General features: G+C 41.5%; 1 protein-coding gene across 12 annotated transcripts in view; it reads right to left on the bottom strand.

Annotated features, from left to right (window-relative positions):
• The window catches only part of WNK1 (WNK lysine deficient protein kinase 1), a 105,551-nt gene that overhangs the window by 21,375 nt on the left and 66,528 nt on the right, over positions 1-17,648 (bottom strand). For 8 of the 12 annotated variants that reach the window (XM_061444776.1, XM_061444774.1, XM_061444775.1 and 5 more), the window contains 12 exons: positions 16,037-16,465; positions 12,698-12,769; positions 11,926-12,075; positions 10,398-10,871; positions 9,016-9,297; positions 8,250-8,341; positions 7,538-7,700; positions 6,980-7,096; positions 4,703-4,876; positions 3,880-3,931; positions 3,577-3,717; positions 1,811-3,237 (listed from right to left, as the gene is read on the bottom strand). In XM_061444776.1, the coding sequence (XP_061300760.1) occupies positions 1,811-3,237; positions 3,577-3,717; positions 3,880-3,931; positions 4,703-4,876; positions 6,980-7,096; positions 7,538-7,700; positions 8,250-8,341; positions 9,016-9,297; positions 10,398-10,871; positions 11,926-12,075; positions 12,698-12,769; positions 16,037-16,465 (3,573 nt within the window). Of the gene's footprint in view, positions 1-1,810; positions 3,238-3,576; positions 3,718-3,879; positions 3,932-4,702; positions 4,877-6,979; positions 7,097-7,537; positions 7,701-8,249; positions 8,342-9,015; positions 9,298-10,397; positions 10,872-11,925; positions 12,076-12,697; positions 12,770-15,244; positions 16,466-17,648 lie in introns of all 12 variants that reach the window. The other 4 variants (XM_061444769.1, XM_061444779.1, XM_061444778.1 and 1 more) reach the window with 4 other exon arrangements.

The following is a 17,648-nucleotide window of genomic DNA, read 5'->3' on the forward strand; positions in this document are numbered from 1 at the left end:
GTTGGTCAACCGACTTTCCTAGTCAGTTGGGAACACTGAGCACTGCTGGATATGGGTAACTGGCACAAAGTCTATTCTGGTCCTCAAGAAGAACCAGTTCTAGCTTGCCGCTGTTTTACCACAGCTTAATTAACAGTTCAAATTGCAGTAATAAGTGCCTGGTGAAGATAAACTCCATTATTATCTCTGTCCTCCCAAAAATGTTCCAGCAGGTACTACACAAAGTTGCATTTCCTCAGCTTTTTTGTACACTAGGGGCATACACTTAGATGTTACCTGTTCTGAGGCATGATGAATTTTTAAGCTGCGGCAAGTTAATGATTTTGTTTATAAATAAGACTCAATACATACTTTAAATAAATTCATAAGGCAAGTTAAAATACATGTAACTGTCTAGGTTAGCAGGTTGCCCATAAACAAAATACACAGCTTAGTAAACCCCAGAAAACTAAAGCAATATGCTCCTTAAAGCTCAAAAACAACACACAACCTGAAACTAAGATTAAGCTTTGGAAAAAATCCCAAACTAATTCAGACGTGAAAGCTTCAGAAGAGGTAGTTTTTCCACAACTGACAATCAAAACCTGCAAACATTTATTACATTTAAACCCAAGCCTTTGTAATTACAGGTTTGCAATTAGCAGGTTTCTAACTATTCCAACTGTTCCTGAACCAATACCAGTTCTTATTATTTTCTAATCTTTCTTTTCTAATTCTCAACTTCATTTCAATATAAATGAATGCCTCTGTCTGCATTTCCTGCCAGGCTTCCTTGGCACATACTCTCGCGCCTCCATGGCAGATATTTTCAGCTTTGTTTGAATACAAAGACTAGAAGGGAAAGACTACTAATGAACAGAGACGCTAGAAGCATGAGCTCAATTTAAATGGCCTGAAACTGGTTAATAGCAAGGCTGGCTAAAGAACACCAACACAGGGTATTGGTGAATGGGAAAGTACCTTAGAGAAACAAAAAAAAAAAAAGCAAGTATTAAGGATTTTGGTTTGTTAAGACACCTGAAAATTTCTTCAACCTAGTTCCATTTAACTTTGAAAAGGAAAGGACTACAACAGTTTAGAAATTGAAATGCACTGTCTCCCAACACAGGGAGTCATTTAAAAGAATATAGTTTCACGTGTTGGTATCTCTGGTTCGGTTCACATGCTGTTATGTCATGAAGGTAACAACCTTTGTGCCACAGCTCAAGCTGTTACTATAAGTCACGACTATTTCTTTCATAAAAAGTGTCTGTTTGAAGAGCATGATTCAGTAAACAAACACTAAAGGGTTGTTTTCCAGATATCCAGGTACCTTGTAAACTTCACAAATCTAATATTTGGAAGGAAAAACATCCAGGCACTGCATAAGCAGTGGAAGACTTAAAAGTTTCAGCCTTGACTTCAAGGCACTGGCTAATGATAGGAAAGCAAAAGCTAAGCTACCCTGACTACTCTGTGAAACATACAACCACCCTGTCTCATTCTAGCCATCATGTAAGAAATTAAAAGCTATTTAAAGCAAGACTTCTCAATTCTATTTGGAGAAAAAAAAAAACAAACAACAAAACAAACAATAGCTGCTTCACTCTTTGCAGTGTAGGTGTAAGAGGCACAATACAGAATTGGACTTTTTTTCCATATGGACAAAATAAACCCTCTTGGGACACACAAAAACAACCAGAGCATCAGTATTATATTAAATGAAGACACCCTCTGCATGAATAAGTGTTTTGCTTTATAAAAGGGCTTCTGCTTGAGAAGGCTGTTTCCTACAATACTTGAACATTCACACAATTGTTGCATTTCTTACCGGTACCCTGCTAAGGGGGGGCTTTGAAGGAGAGGTCCCTGGTTTCACTACTGCTGTGGCAATGCTGCTTGATGCCGAAATATAGCTGACTGGGGTGATCACTTGCCCGGGAGTGGCAACTGGTGTGAGCACTGGCAAGCCAGATGGTCCAAGAGGCAAACTGCTCGGAGGTATACAAGTGCTAATGGATGTCAAGGGTTTAGTTGGTGCGACAACAGTGGTTGGTATCCCAGGGATAACTGTAGTTTCCATTACCAATGACGTCTCCAAAGATACTGATGGATGCGCTGTTCCCACGTTACCATGTTCACTGAAGAGAGACCGTAGCTTTTCTTCCAGGGTCTTTATATCATCAATACCAGGAGCTTTAGACTGAGCATCAGCATCAGGCTCCAGACAGTGAATATGAGGCTGATTGGGTAATGGAGCTGGTTGAGGCTGGCTGTGTATCAGAGTTTGCTGTACTGCAGGCAAGTTAGTGACCGGCTGTGGTAACACACCAGGTAAGGGAACCTGGGGCAACATGGGTGTTGCACCTGGAATCTGGGGTAGGACAGGTGTTGATGTAATTCCTGATGGGACAAGTAAGGGATGTATCACTGGCTGAGCAACTGAACCACATATGCTTGTTGCTACTGAGGATGACAAAGGTGCAGAGATGGGAAGAGATAAGCCAGCTGCACTGCAGAGGTGTGGTTTATCCATAGACTGCCCACTCTCAGATAGTGACTGTGGAGCACTTACAACTGTTGTTTCTGCCAGACTGGAGACTGACCCACTGCTACTAAGCTGAGGAAGCTGCAAAGCCACATTCGGAGCCACAGATAGGGCAACAGATGTCTGTGGTGCTGCCATACTACTTACAATCTGAGGAGTAGACTGAGATGTCACAGCTGGTGCAACAACACCAAGACCAGTGACACCAGGAACCTGTGTAGATGGCAGTGCCACAGACGACGGTGTGCTGATACTGGGGTCAATGTCTCCAGTTACTGGTTGCGCAGGCTGGGATGTGGTAGGTAAGGAGAAAGAAGCAGGGGCGCTCACACTGGAAGCTACACCAGTTGATTGCTGTCCAGATTGTGAGGCTGGAGGTGCAGAAATAGAGCTTGGCACACTTGCACTTGGTGCAACTCCAACAGCTGCACTTTCTGAAGGCAAAGTAACAGATCCTGGAAGAGAAACACCAGTGGTGGAGGGAGCAGATACTGTAGAAGCAGCCACAGATGCAGGAGGTGCACTACTGCCTGCCCCAGTAGAAAGTGCAGGTGGAAATGGTGGTATTGACTGATTGAACACTGGAGGAGCTGTACTAGGTCCTTCTGTCATTTGACCATGCCCCATCTCAGAGAAAGCCTGCTGCAAGCTCAGTGATGACGCCGAGTGGGAGAGATTCATGCCAGGACCATGGAGTGGGGATGCAGCAACTGGAAGTACAGAAAAATGTCAGTCTACCTGCAAAAGTTTAACAGTGTATTAATGTCTAATGCTAGACTTAGATCACATTTAATCAGCATAATAAAAAAAAAGCACTTACAAATACAGACTTACATTAAAATACAGAATCAAGGTTTCACAGCATTGAAACATCTTGTCCCCAAGAATCCTGCATAGTATCACTCAAATTACAGTCACTTCTTACCAGCATAGACAGTTCCTTATTTCCCCAAGTACCATAAGGAGTCTTTAGGAGCAGTTTAGTTTGTTAACTTCAGTTTTGAGGAACATGTTTCAGGCATCAGATTTTAAGAGTTTATAAAACGTACCCACATCTGAAGCTTCTTTTCCTCCAGGAATAGCAGATGTGAAAAAGCCCTGTTCTTTTAAACGACTCTCAGGGACAGGGCTGACAATAAACCGTCTTCCCGCAGAATGGACAACCTGGGTAAAGGAGCTAGGAGGAACCCCTAAACAGAAAGAAGTGAGATGTTTAGTCATACATGGTTGTAACTGAACACATAACCTGCAATACGGAATGTGCACTCCATCATACAAAACAAAAACTTGGCTGCACCCATCCGCTGAAACAGAAAAAGGTAACTGTTGAAAAAAAATCACAAAAGACTTACCTATTCTTTGAGGCATGGAAGATGTAGGATCTGGCTGTTTGAACTCTAATTTCTGTAAAGTAAGATAAAATTTAAAGTTCTATTCTGAAACAGAAAACCCCAAGATAGATCTTAAAATGCTAACTTACAGAAAAGTGGGTATTTAAGGTAAGCAGTACCTTGGACCCAAGCACCATTACCAAAGTAATGGCATTCTGCCCAGTTAAACATCAGCTACAGTGCTTTTAAAGCTTCTCAGCTTTGTGATCATCAATATAGCAAATTGATCTAAACACATTTTTTAAGAGGCAGTCCAACTGACTTCCTTAAGCATACCACAGATGGACGGATGTTTCAAACTAAGTCTAGATGGAAATAAGGAAGAGACTCAGAATATGTCACCCCTTCTTATTCCCAGAAACCAGTTTCAAAACTCGTGTTTCCTAGCCAAGCCACCTAATCTCTTGGTAGTTCACTGGGTAGAGAGTCCAAACTCAGGCTCTTGGTGTTTAGTAAGCAGCACAGGGCTGGGGGTTTTGGTGTCCTACCTGACTATAACCTCAAATCCATGAAACCTCAGCATTTTATATTGTCTGTTTAGTGGACTATCAGGAGATTGAGCAGCTTTGGATGTGTAAAGCAAGAGGTCTACATTAACTAGTTTTCTGAATTAATTTTAGGCTCTCACTGCAATATGAAGCTTTCTCTGTTCATATTTTCATTTATTTATTAAGCTTTGATGATTCATGAAAGAAAGTTTCAGTTTCTATCTAGCTCTGTTCACAAAACCGTAACACCCAAAATGGAAAATACAAATAGATAAGGCAACCTGTTCTTTACGTACCTGTGACCCTGGAAAGAAGCCATCATCTTTTGTCCGCATACTCTCCAAACCCTGATCACCTTCTGGCTCCACACTTACATCCTCACTTAGCATTTCATCTGCTTTCTCAATAATCTCTCGTACCTGTTCTACGAATGAGTCTCTCTCGGTTGCTAAAATAAACTCATTCTGCACCTGTAAAGAGAGCAAAGCAACAATAATTTTCCATAAATAATTTCAAACCAATATATTTAATAACCATAACTTACTCTGTGTTGTTTGCCCTCCTTTCACTGCTCTTATGCAGAACATAAAGATGGTGACACCTTAGAGAAATTCAATCGTTTCTACAATTATATCCAGCACAGAAGCATTTGCCCTGGTTTACTCTTTGCTGTGGAACAACATCCAACCTCACTTCTTCACCAGACTGTCAACTCGATCTTTGCTTAGCACAGTGAAGATTAGGAGGAATTGCAGTAAGATCAGGCTGCTATCTAATGTACCGTAAGAGTCACATGTACAGGAAACTATAATACAGAAAAAAAAAATCTGTACTGTAAGCTGTTCTGTGCTTCTCTCTTTACATGCCATACAGAACTTCTACTCTATGCAGGCTGCACATCACTAACCCGAAGTCTGGATGTAGCACATAAATGTAAGCATTAATTATGTTCCAAATACACGGAGAGGAAGACTGATCAGCCTATCCAGTTTCAACAAATTATACTGCTGTAGAAAGATACATTCTGCTGCTTATGTTGGAAGAAAGAAGCACATTTGATATTCAGAAAGACACTCTTAGTTTGTCTGACCTATAAGAAAATTCTGTTTCCTGAAATAATGCACTGAGATAAATCTCAGACACAGTTTATGAAACAGAATTAAAGCTGTCAGTCCCAGTTGGGAAAGAGAGAAAAAGTGCCTCAGAGGTAAAGCCTGAGACATTGCTTTTACATCCAGTTTCTGGGACGCTGGTTCAGAGAAAGGAATGATAAACAAAGGCTGCTTATATCAGCCTCTGAAATGTTGAATACTTGCCTTTGGTGCTTTAAATTGGACAGATAGCTATATGGGGCACACCTAAGAGTATCCCGATTAAAAGGAAACTAGGAAGTCTTAACAAAAGTTTCTTCAATATTCAACAAGAAAATCAATGAGCACAAAATCCCAGATTCAGTTGTCCAAACTAGGCTGCATACTTTCAACTATGTGATTGCATTCTGGATGCACAGTGTACTTCTTTTGCTCTGTGTTATGCTTTTTTTTAAATCAACCGTACTCTTTTACTCCTCCATATGATGTCTTTAGGTAAGAGGGAAAGAGAGACATCTGTGTATTATCTCCGTATTTCTTGGCACCTCACCTCACGCGACTGATCTGTTTACACTGCCATACATGTACATAGAACCAACTTCTTCCTCAGAAAGCCCTTACTGGTGAAGAGATGGTTTCTCCTATGTCACTGATTGTTTTTTTTTTGACAGATATGGATCCAGCACACACCACCTACTCCTCTACTACCTCTCTAAGCTAAAAAATAAGTGCTGCACAGGTGCCCAAGAAGCTGGCAAAAGATACTGCTTTTTGTGTTTAATAACACTAAAATTCTCAGTTTCATTTAGATTGTATTAGCACAAGAATGAGTTTAAATTAAAAAAAAACAAACAGGGTGGATAAGGGGTGGGTTGCTCTGTTCCATGCTATGCAGTATTCTTCTTAAAACTTATCTCTACACAGCAAGTTCTTTTCTATGCTTGACCATTATAAATTAAACAGAAAGGTTTGCTTCTTTGAGAAAGCCAAGAGCAGCAGTCATCACCGACTTCCAGAAATCACAGACTGATTTCCCTTCCTTACTTTAAGGGTAGAATCTTGCCATTTCAGTTGGGAAACAGCAACAGCAAAACACTCAAAGCTTAATCATAAGTTTTGAAGTTCCAGCAATGTTTGCTGTTAGAGAGGCAAACAGAATTTTACTCTGGCACCTTCAGAAAGATGCTTGCAGTTTTTTAAAAAAATTAGACTGCAAAAAAAAACAAAAGCAGATTTACTTGATAAAACTGCGATTCTAAGGCTAAACTGATGCAAATTTTCATGCGAACTGGACATGCAATACTGTCAGTTTGGTATACCAGCTTTGTGCCCCATTTCTAGTTGTGTTTGCATACGTAAGGTAAGCACACACCATGCTACATGGAAAAATAATTCTGAAACATGAATGAGAAAGTAAGACTGCTTACATTACAGCTGCAATTAAGACTGGATTCTATTCTTCATCTCTAAAATGTATCTTACCATAATTGAAGCTATTTCCTCAGGGTTGTCACCATCCAAATCAAATTTGAAAGTAACCATTTTCCGATTGTGTGTCTCCAGCTGGCATTCCACTACCCGATCACCTTTATTTGAAACCTGAAGCAAAGAAAACAATAGCTCAAACCAAAAGCATGAGAATTTAGGACTTGCACTTTAAAGCTCACAGAGACAAATCAATGGTACTTGTTTAATACAAACACATTCCCTTTTTCCAGTGTAATAAACGGTGCCATGTACAGCATCATTTTTTCTGAGGATACATTAAATATTCTGGCACAGCCTGTGGAATCACTAGTTGTTAAGCAAGCCAATTTTGCCATATCTGATGCTTCAAAAAGCTCTTAATAGATGTTGTTTGGCATGCTGACTACAGAAGCAGAAGAAATAGACGGGATGGCTTGAGTGCTCGGGGAGGGGTGGCGGGGAGCGAGACTCAGAACAAGACCACAGAAGACATACATTTCTCAAAGGAAAAGAAACATTTTCAAGCTCAAGAAAGGCATCATCACTACCAAACTGTCACTAAAACAAACATACATTCAGAATTCTCAGTTTCGGCCTAGCAGTCTTCTCATGGCGGGACCGACTGCGGACAGACCTCCGCATATGGCGTTTAGTAGTTCTCCCTTCATGCCTTCCGCTAGAAGCTGGAACGTTCTCGTTGCCATCACTCAATCCTGAAGCAACATCAGAATGTGCACTAAAAGAAACCAAGAAAGTAACTTTACGTTAGTTTCCATGCACTCCACAACTGCAACAATACAGTTTACCCTATCAGACAGCATCCTTTTCTCGATAGCAGATGTTTGTTAACTGCAGAGCAGGGGAGAACAGTCTTGTCAACCGTTAAGGTTGCTTGAATAGCAATTCTAATAGCAATTATTTAGCTAAACATCTCTTGCAAACTAAGTTGTATAAATATATCTTCTGAATATGTTTTCAAGCTATTCGGAGTTTGAATTGTGCTTAAGTACCAAAAGGACAGAAAAAGCATCCCTTACAATCCATTTGACATGACAAATACCAAAGGATTAGAAGCTAAATTACTACAGACAATCCTATTTACTCCCGCCATACCCTGGTTTCATGAGCCTATTTTTCCTCCAGGAAGTGTACTTCCTCACATCCTCAAGAACACCCTCAGTGAAAAAAATATCCCTGGTGGAAAAGATACCTAAAGATCATCAAGGAAGAATAATCTAACACATGAAACTGAAATTGAGTTTGGTGAAAAGAAAATATTGCTTACCTATCCATAGAGGAAGCCAAAGCTGTGGACTGAGCAGGCTGCGTTGCTGGAAGAGTCTCAGAAGGGGCAGTCTGTGAGACTCCCTGAGTACCCTACGGATAGAAACCTACATCAAGAACCCCCACACAGAATACCATTCCTTTTTCAAGTAACCCAGTAGTCTTCAATGTTTCCTCCCAAATCAGTTGTAAAGCTAAAAGCACTACCTACTTCAAACAGCTGGCATCTAGACAGCTCCAATTTATAAAAGATTCTAGAGCAAACTGCAGCGAAGCAAACCATCATTCGCGGAGGGGTGGGGAAAGGAAATCAGCCATCCCTTCTACTGCTACATGTCACTACAGTTTGCCATGCAGCCACAGTCTTACTAGCAGAATGTGCAAAAGGCAAGCCAATGCAGAACACAGACAATTCAAATTCTCCCTAGCAAGAACAGTGCTGCAGGGAGTAGGCATAAAGACAGATTCTCAAAGGCTATCAGTTGCAGTTTGTCTTTGATATGGCAAAAATGTTCTACAGTACTAGCAAGAAGTGAAGTGTTAACAGGTTTTTTGCCTGCAGGATGCACACTCACTTCCCAACAGAACAGCCAGTGGCAACAAGGTCCCCACATTGGCATGACATTCTGCTGTAAAAAAAAGGTCATTTGAAATATTAATTTCCAACTGAAAACAAGTATGGAAGGGATTAGTTTCCCCACAGACATGCACTGTTGCATAATTCATACACCCTAAACGTATTGTTACATTATATTCAACATACTTACCTCCAAACCTGCCTGCTGTGAGGAGGCAGATGAGGCTGGCTGTGCTAAACTCACTGTAGGCTGGGGCACTTGAACCTGTCCTCCTAGGCTGCCCATAGGAACTAAGACGTTCTGCTCCACATACGGCTGCACAGCAGGAGCAAGATAGCCCGTCTGAGCCATTGCATCTGCGGGTAAGGGAGGGGACAGGACGGCAGAAGGAATGCTAACAGAGGCCACAGCAGAGGAAGGTGCAACACTCGAGTCCCCTGGGTACTGAGGTGGCAGCCGAGATGGGAAGCCCTGTAATAGAAATGAGGGAGTCAAGTAAGTGAATGACAGAGCTAATTAGGAAGAGTTAAAAAACTCCCAAAAGGTTAATCAGCTTTAGGGGCACGTTCCAACCTTCTGTACTTGTCCTAGCACACCCAAGATCTTCCCAGAGAAGCAAACTGCTCACGTAGCCAAAGCTCAGCTTACGAGTCAACATGCTTGAACAAGCAAATTCCCACTGCAAGTTCCAAGTCTTAGGCAAAACAATCTCCACCTCTCAACTCTTGCAGTTGTCTATTTGGCTTAAAATATTAAGGCCCGAGACTTGAAATGAGCTGAAAGAATTTTCAGGTTGAACAACTGCTGCTCAGAAGATGTTATGCAATTACTGCTCTTTGTTGAGACTAACAAAAGTACTCCTGTTCTACCCCTCCTCTTGTGATGTGCTGACCCAGGAACCAAGGAACATTCCTACAAGGAACATTTCTGTTCTACAGTACTCCTTATAATCCCAGTGCAGATATTTCTACATCTACACAATTTTTGATCTAGAATAACAACTGTATTGACTTACTGAACAATTGCTATAACCAACTGTTTTGCTGAAGCAGTTCATGCCCACCAATCTAGCATTTCACAAGAAGCATCAGGTACTTACGCCACGTTCAAGATCTGTGTCATCTGACTCACTTCTAGAAAAGACACTCCACCGCTTCCCAGATGGGAAATGAAACACTGACATTGCCAAATATGCTGGCATGATTTTTTTTTCCAACACACATCTCCCAGTTTTAAAATCACAATATTTTGGACCAAGTTGACAGGTCTCTTTAAGATATATTGCTGTCCTCTTTCACACAGTGGTTGAACAAAGTCCTGCACTATGATTCTGTCATTTCAGACATATTCCACTGCCAAAAATGAAAAGCTTAAAACACCTGGGTGTCTAAGGACTTTGGTTTTTCCCCCTCCTTAAAACTGACCTTTACAAAACAACAGAATTTATCTGGGTGGCTTAATGGCTCTCTTATGAGAAGGGAGTTTGCCAGGGAACACAGTTCAGATCTGGTACCTTAGAGGAACAAGAAAAAAAAAATGTGGGGAAGAGCTCTGCTGGCTTGCAACAATACCTGGTAAAGAGCATCTCCAGCAGGAACTGAAGCTTCAGCAGCTTGTCCAATGCTGACTGGCAATCCCACGGACTGGACAGCTGGCTGCAGGAGCTGTGGGAGAACCTGGCTGGGCAACTGAGCCACAGGCTGCATCAGTGTGGGAAGCTGGCTAGGGACAACAGTTGATCCTACAGACACAGTGGTTGCCGCAGCAGACGTTGCCAGTGTGAGCAATGGCTGACTCATGCCAGTTGCCATCGATATGGGCAATGACTGGAAACCTGGCTGAGCCACTGACGCATGAGGAGCTGCTACAGGCAACGGGGAGACTGAGAACTGGGGAACCACGGAAGTTGGCAAGGGCTGTCCCATGGGAAGAAAATGAGAGCCAATGGGGACTGACGGGGCAACTGAAGGCTGAGGGAGAGAAGGTGCTGCAACAGGTAACTGAGGCTCGCCTTGGATGATCGACACTGGTTGGGAAACAGGAAGCTGGGGAGGTAAAGAAAATAGAGATAGATTTTCTTTTTAAAAAAGCAGGGTTGCAGAAAGCAGAGCTTTTACACATTAGTTAAAGAAAGAATTATTCAAGTTACAGCACTCGGTTAAAGTGGGTGGGAGCACAGTTGGCAGAGTGGCTGGGAAGTTGGCTGGAGTTCCAAAAGGTCCTCACTTCAGAACACTTCCCCTGAAGAACTGAACAGGCTCTTGAAACAGATACCCACAGAGGGTGAAAGAGCAACATTCAAACACCCTGAAGCACTGAACTTGTGCATAAACAGAATCAAATTCCCCTCAGCTCTGTCCCCAGATCCAAGCCTGCCTTCTTACAGGAAAAGTGCAAATCTTTCAATAAATCTGTCAGCTTTGGGTATGGGGACTAAAGCAACAGAGAATGAAAAGCCACTGTGCCAGCATTCAGAGAATGGCAGGGGATATGTCAATTAAAGCCAGCAAACAATGCAATTGGAAAGGCAGTTTAGATAAACAAGCAACAAAACAACAACTTTAAAAACAAAATCAAGGCTCACATGTTCAAGATAGAGATATGAGCCAAAATGAAGTAATATTCAGTAACAGAAGCATCTTGACCAGGGAGGAGAGAAGAGCTGAGTAAGAAAGATGACAGAGTGGAGAAGGTAGTCCTTATGGGTCACTAACCTAAATAAGTGAACATGTTTGACATATATAATGGTGCAGAAAATAGACATTGTATGGGAAGTAGAGAAATGACAAGTTCCTGAGAATCCATTCACAGTACACCATTCATCAATATGCCTCATGATACTTTTGATAGTTTAAAGGTCTTTGTGCATGGAAATGCTATCCTTCCCTCAAATTACTCACAACTGCCACATGTGAATGAAAGGGTTTCCAACACATTTTCAAACAAAACTGACAGTTGTAGTCCACTAAGAATACCATTATTTGGATGAATGTTTTGGAACCATTAGAAAAGATGACGAAAGTGAAAGTAGGAGCATGCTGAATTTGTCAGCTGTGAAAAAGAAAAAAATAATCTTCTGCTAGAAAGCATTTTGTTTACCTGTGTCCCAGCTGCTGCCTGAGGCATTGGCATAATCTGTGAAGTTTGAGTTTGAGAGACAGTTTGCGTGGAAGTGGCGCCAGCAGAAACTGATGGCTGCTGCAGCTGGTACTGTCCAGGCTGTTGGGAAGAGGCTGGCTGCTGTGCATTCTGTAGTAGGGAAAAGAGGCTATTTATATAGGCAGAAGCTATTTTTTTACCCCACAGAAGTTTTTCAAGCATAGCCTATTTAAATTCTACTTTTTAACTCCCTCATGACATCAGTGATTCTTCTGAATATATTAATAGCTTTAGCAATTACTTATTAGCATTACTAATACAACTCCATCAGCACCAAATCTTGCAACAGAATTATTTCACCTGTGAAAACAAGAATGAAGATTCTATAAGGAAGAAGAGGCAGTTAAGAAAAGAGGATGTTGATAGTATTTCCAACTAGAAGAAATCATGAGAATAAAGTCTGTCTAGACAGCCTAACTTGCAGATCCTGACGTGCCTCCCCTGGAATGGGGCCACCACTTCAAGCGCAGGTGGAAGTTGGGGAAAACAGACACATGGAAACAAGGATTAACATGATTTAAAAAACAAATTTCATAGAGTCAATTAAGTTAATCTCACAACATGTTAGACTAGGTGAGAACCAGAGGATTCTTTTGCTTTATGGAGAAATATGGGCAGAAGGAGGGGCAGAGGTAGTCAGCTGCTCTTAAAGAGTCATCAAAATCCTATACTAAAAGTATTTTAGTCCTGGGTTCAGGAACCATGATCTTACCTGCTGAGTGTGTTGGGTAGGCTGGGATGGCACAGATGCAGTGCTTGAGGCTGGCTGGCCTTGCACCTGCGTCTGGAGGAGAAAAAGACAAAATCAGCTTAAAATATCCCTATAGTTTCTGCAGCAGGCAGTTAAAATTATTTCTGCCTGGAATGATGTGGTTGGTATTTAACTGCTCTTTTGGACAAGTGGTCCTTCTGGCAGAATTCCACTACAACCAGACCAAAGCAGAGCAATCCGGAAAGTAGCAAACTTCATTTTAAATCTTCAAAAACAACCAATGCAGAAAGTCACACGCCCCTAAACATGAGGGAGATCAGCCTACCAGCTGCTTCTTCCACTGACAATGCTTTAAAAGCAGGATGCCTTTAGTATGATAACTGGAAATAGAGGCATTATGCTTTACCTTTACATGTGTTCTAAACACAGATAGGGGGATAGAAAGAAGCTCGAATGAAATACAACTGTCTGTTAAAAAAAAAAAAAAAAAAATCAAAACAAAGATATACAGAATTCTAGACCGATAACAAAGTACTCAGTACATAACATGTCATGAGTTCCCTTTGAGAGGCATGTCAAAATACAAGCCAGAAATCATTTCCAGACTCACTACCATTCAAAGGCTACTAAGAAGTGGATATTGAAGAACATGGGGGTTCATGTTCTAGCTAAGACAATGTCTGAATAAGCAACAAAAAAAACAGATGAGTGGCATACAAATGAATGTGGAAGATCGAGAGGAAAATGGAATGGATTTTCATTATTATTTTTGTGGCTGACATTTTTTTGAGCAGATCCCAGGATTTTCATTATTATTTTTGTGACAATTATATTTCTGTATCAGCTCCTGGGAGACGAATAGACAAAGACCTCCAGATGAGCTGCCTGAGTGTGCACCACTTTGGTGAGCTGCCTTGGTAAGAAACGTATCTGGTGTACACGTATCATATCAGAAATATCTACTAAAACTCCTTAATGCTGTAATAATTCAGCCTGCAGAAGCTTATTAGGACCAAGCTTATTAAAATTAAGTACTTTTTTTAATTACGGAAACTTAGGGAAAGCATACTGCCAAAAGAACCATTTCTTTCCTTGCCGTTTTAGAAGCTCAAGGCACTTATGGGCTAGGATCTAAACATGTGTGATATCCCACTGCTGTAACATCTGCTCACATTGACTCAGTTTCTGCTTCAAATTCTGGTCTTTTAATGAACTAAGTAAGAGATCCCAGAATTTAAATTCTGTAAAATAATAATGACCCCTTATTGTGTTTTCCAGACGTATTTTACATCCATCATAATTCACTTCCTGAAGTTTAACAAAGGTGGTTTTTGGAGAAACAATCCTCACATAATTTTTGAACTTCTTGTGTAGCAGCCTCACTCCAGTAGTTCTCCTACAGCACCGAATTTACTATTAGAGCAGTGATTAAAGCTGTTTCAGCTTTAATGAAACACCTTTATTATCCCATACAGAAAACCTTATATACTTAGCTCTTGACCTTACCACAAAAAGCAAAAAGGTTCTCCTTCAGTTTCTTCATATAAAACCCAGCTGCTGAAACTCCAGTAACTAAAATGTCAGAAAGCCCCTAATTCCAAGAACAGGAGTAAGAGAGAATTCTACTTAAAGTAAACTCTCTTTTCACAAAAAAAAATTACCTTATGAGAAGTTTCAGACTACAAGTGCAGACACAATGTATATACACATACACCTCAAGGTTGCAATATACAAATGCATTACTGACTATTTCAAGCGCAAATATCACATACACCAATAAAACATGTACCTCCAAACTAAGCTTCAGGCCTCAAATTTTCCTTTTTAGAAGGACATCATATTCTAGGCTTATAAGGAAGCCATACCTATTAGCAACAGTTGTTTGTGCCACTGATTTGCTAACTCAGCTTGTTTACTTTCTATAATGATCCTTCAGGTACATTTCTAAATCTGTGTACACACACATAATATAGCTCCTTCCATTCCTCTCTTCCCATTTTCTCACCCCAAGCCTAAAAATACTCTTGCATTTTGGACGCTCACCAAATTAATCTTGTTGCTGTCCAACAAAACATTATTCATACAAAAAATTCAACTTCAAATAACACATTCACATTAAATGGCCAAGGAGCAGCAACAAAAATACAAAGCAAGTATTACTACCACTGCTGATTCAAACTGTGGAGACAATACATTTCATTGAAAACATTGTTTAAAAACCAATCTGGTACTCCAGCTATCTCTTGCCAAAAGAACAACTCATCCCAGGAGGAATACTGACCATTTGTTACCCTTAACACAAAAGCCCTACCAATATTTCAGCTGAAGCTGAACACAGACCAAGTGGTTGCTGGCTGATGCCTCATTATTTCATTGCAACCCAGTAAGTTAGAGATCCTACTGTACTACTGACCCAGTAGAAAAACACCCCCATGAATGCCAATACTTAGAACCACATGGAACAAGTCTAAGAGAAAAGTTCCCTTTTAAATGGAAAGTATGACTTATAAAAAGCAGAGAAATTCTGGAAGGGTTTGCTCCTGTAACCTGAGGATAGAGTGCAGGTGGTCCTGATGAAAGCGAGGTGGACAAGGCCTGCTGAGTCGAGGCTCCCTGGGGGAAGCAGATGAAGAGCTGCGACTCTTGCAATACCTTCTGAGGCAGCTGAACAATGGGCAATGAGTAGTCTGAACCAAAAGCAGAAGATGATCCCCCTGTAGGGGGAGGAGACTGGAAATCGCCAGTGTCAGAGGAAGTCAGCTGTGAGGAATCACTGGAGTATTCTGGGCTTCCTTCCGGCCAGCTCCGCCTGGCAGAGCCCCCTCTGGGACCTGCTAACTCAGGACCTAGATAGTTACACTGCTCCTCTGTCACAGGCTGAAGCCGACTGTGCAACCCTATGCCTTGTGTGGATTCCTCTTGACTGGTCTCCATAGAGCCCCGGCGACTTCTGTAGACCCGCTGGGGTAAAACTGCCCCTTCTGCTGAAGCAGAAGTCTGTGTGTGCACATGGAACTCAAAGACACAGCTCGCTCTGCCATCACCACTGTGAGAGAGCACAGCTGGGGCAGAGTGCGGAACAAACACCTGGTGGAATGTCATCTGAGCAGGATCTGCACTCAGAGGAGCTGAAACACTGGATAATGGAGAAAGGGGACCCATCCCAGAATCCAGCCTCAGGTTCTGAACATGTCTTGTCAGGTATGTTTGCCCCGATTGAAAGTCGAACACAGAGCTTTGTGGAGGACCACCCTGCCCATGGTTTGACTCAGAGACCTGCTTCAAATGTTGTTCAGTCGCATGAGAGTTATAAGCTACTTGATCATACTGCTCCGATACCTGTGATGGATAGTGCATGCCCACCAAATATACAGCTTCTGGATGCATTGTGTAGTGAGCATCCTCTGGAGGTGTTGGTCCAGATATATAGTCACTGTGGACAGGAGCTGGCTCAAACATGGGATTAACTTGCACATGCAGCGGCTCTCCAGCGACTCTCTGAGCTGCTGTGCCCAGCATAACGAATGCCTCTGGTGTCCAATTGGTGGGACTACCACCAGGTGGAACTAAACTCTGGCCAGTCTTCAGCAATGGCTGGAAGTGGCAAGTTTGGGCTTCCAAAAATGAAGTGCTCTTGCGCCGCTGAGCAACTGCCACCTTCGGCGGGCAGAGAGGTGGTGGCGAGAAAGACACCGGCCGTTCGTGAACGGTTGGGAAAAATATCTGTGAATCTGGGAACGTTGGTGTTCCCCCACGCGGATGCTGAGGCTGTATCGACATGAACAAGACAAGTCATTCATACATTAAAAGTGAAAGCACATCAACATGCACAGTTCACTAGGCAGTTCTGTGAAGTAACTTTATAGAATGACTACTCAATTCATGGTCAAAAACATACAATAGTTAGGAAATTCAGGTGAGTCGTAAATATCCATTAAATACATCCATGGCAGGCATAGCTACAAATGGAAATATTTGCTTGTGTTAGAGCTGCTTTTCCAGTTCAATTCCAGTAATCCACAAAAAGAAAACACTTTTGCTTCTGATAAAGAGATGAGATTTATTGTCACGAGCTATCCATTGTGATCAGTGCCTGAAATCCAATCAAACCCCTGAAGTTACTGCTGCATGGGTATTGTGCTAAAACTGCAGCACTTCTGGATTCTGTCAAAGCTGATCACCTCTTTCAATCCCTCTGATCACACCTTTTCACATAGAAAACTAGCACTAAAACAAACCTAACTCTTGCCTAGACAATAGAACATTCACAGCTCTAATAACAGCAGAGTCCTCTGCAATTCCACTCTATTTGATGTACTACTTCAGATGAGGCTCCTTGTCTTTTAAGATTTGTAAAGGAAAATTTCACAGAGGAGAGTTCTATATAAGAACACCAAACAATTTAGTAATTGCACATTTTTTCATCTCTGCTTACTGTATGCTGAAAGACAATATATTATCTACCCTTAAGGGAAAAAAAGAAAGGGTAATTTGCAACAGTGAGTAGCATCTTTTAGGCAGATGGCATTTATGACTTCTTCAATTTACTGTATCCATATTGTTCTCTTTCTCCCCAGACCCCTTTTTCCGGAAAAGCAGCAGCAAATTTCCATATTGGCCAATACCAGCAAGAAGGTCCTACAGCATAAAGAACTCCTACGTTCTGAAAACTGCTTCCACTTACTTCATTTACAGAGAAAAGTTTCTCAAAGTTTATTTGGTGTAAATTGAAGCCCAAAACTGGAAAGAGACTGCCTCTTGCATTGCAAGCTATCTTGCATCTGACTATGAGAAACGTGAAACTATAGCTTCATAGAAGCAGCAGCTGAAGTGGCATTTCCAACCAAAGCTTACAGAAAAAAACTTCAAAAGTATTCATATTTTGAATTTCTAGTATCACTAGCACAGCTAGCCAAAACTTGTAGAATAAACAGTCACAGCAACCAAGCTT

Source organism: Pezoporus flaviventris, unplaced genomic scaffold, assembly GCF_033815535.1.
Source record: "Pezoporus flaviventris isolate CSIRO_AGI_PZ_B2104156 unplaced genomic scaffold, CSIRO_AGI_Pfla_v1 ptg000002l, whole genome shotgun sequence".
Classification (NCBI taxonomy): Eukaryota; Metazoa; Chordata; class Aves; order Psittaciformes; family Psittacidae; genus Pezoporus; species Pezoporus flaviventris.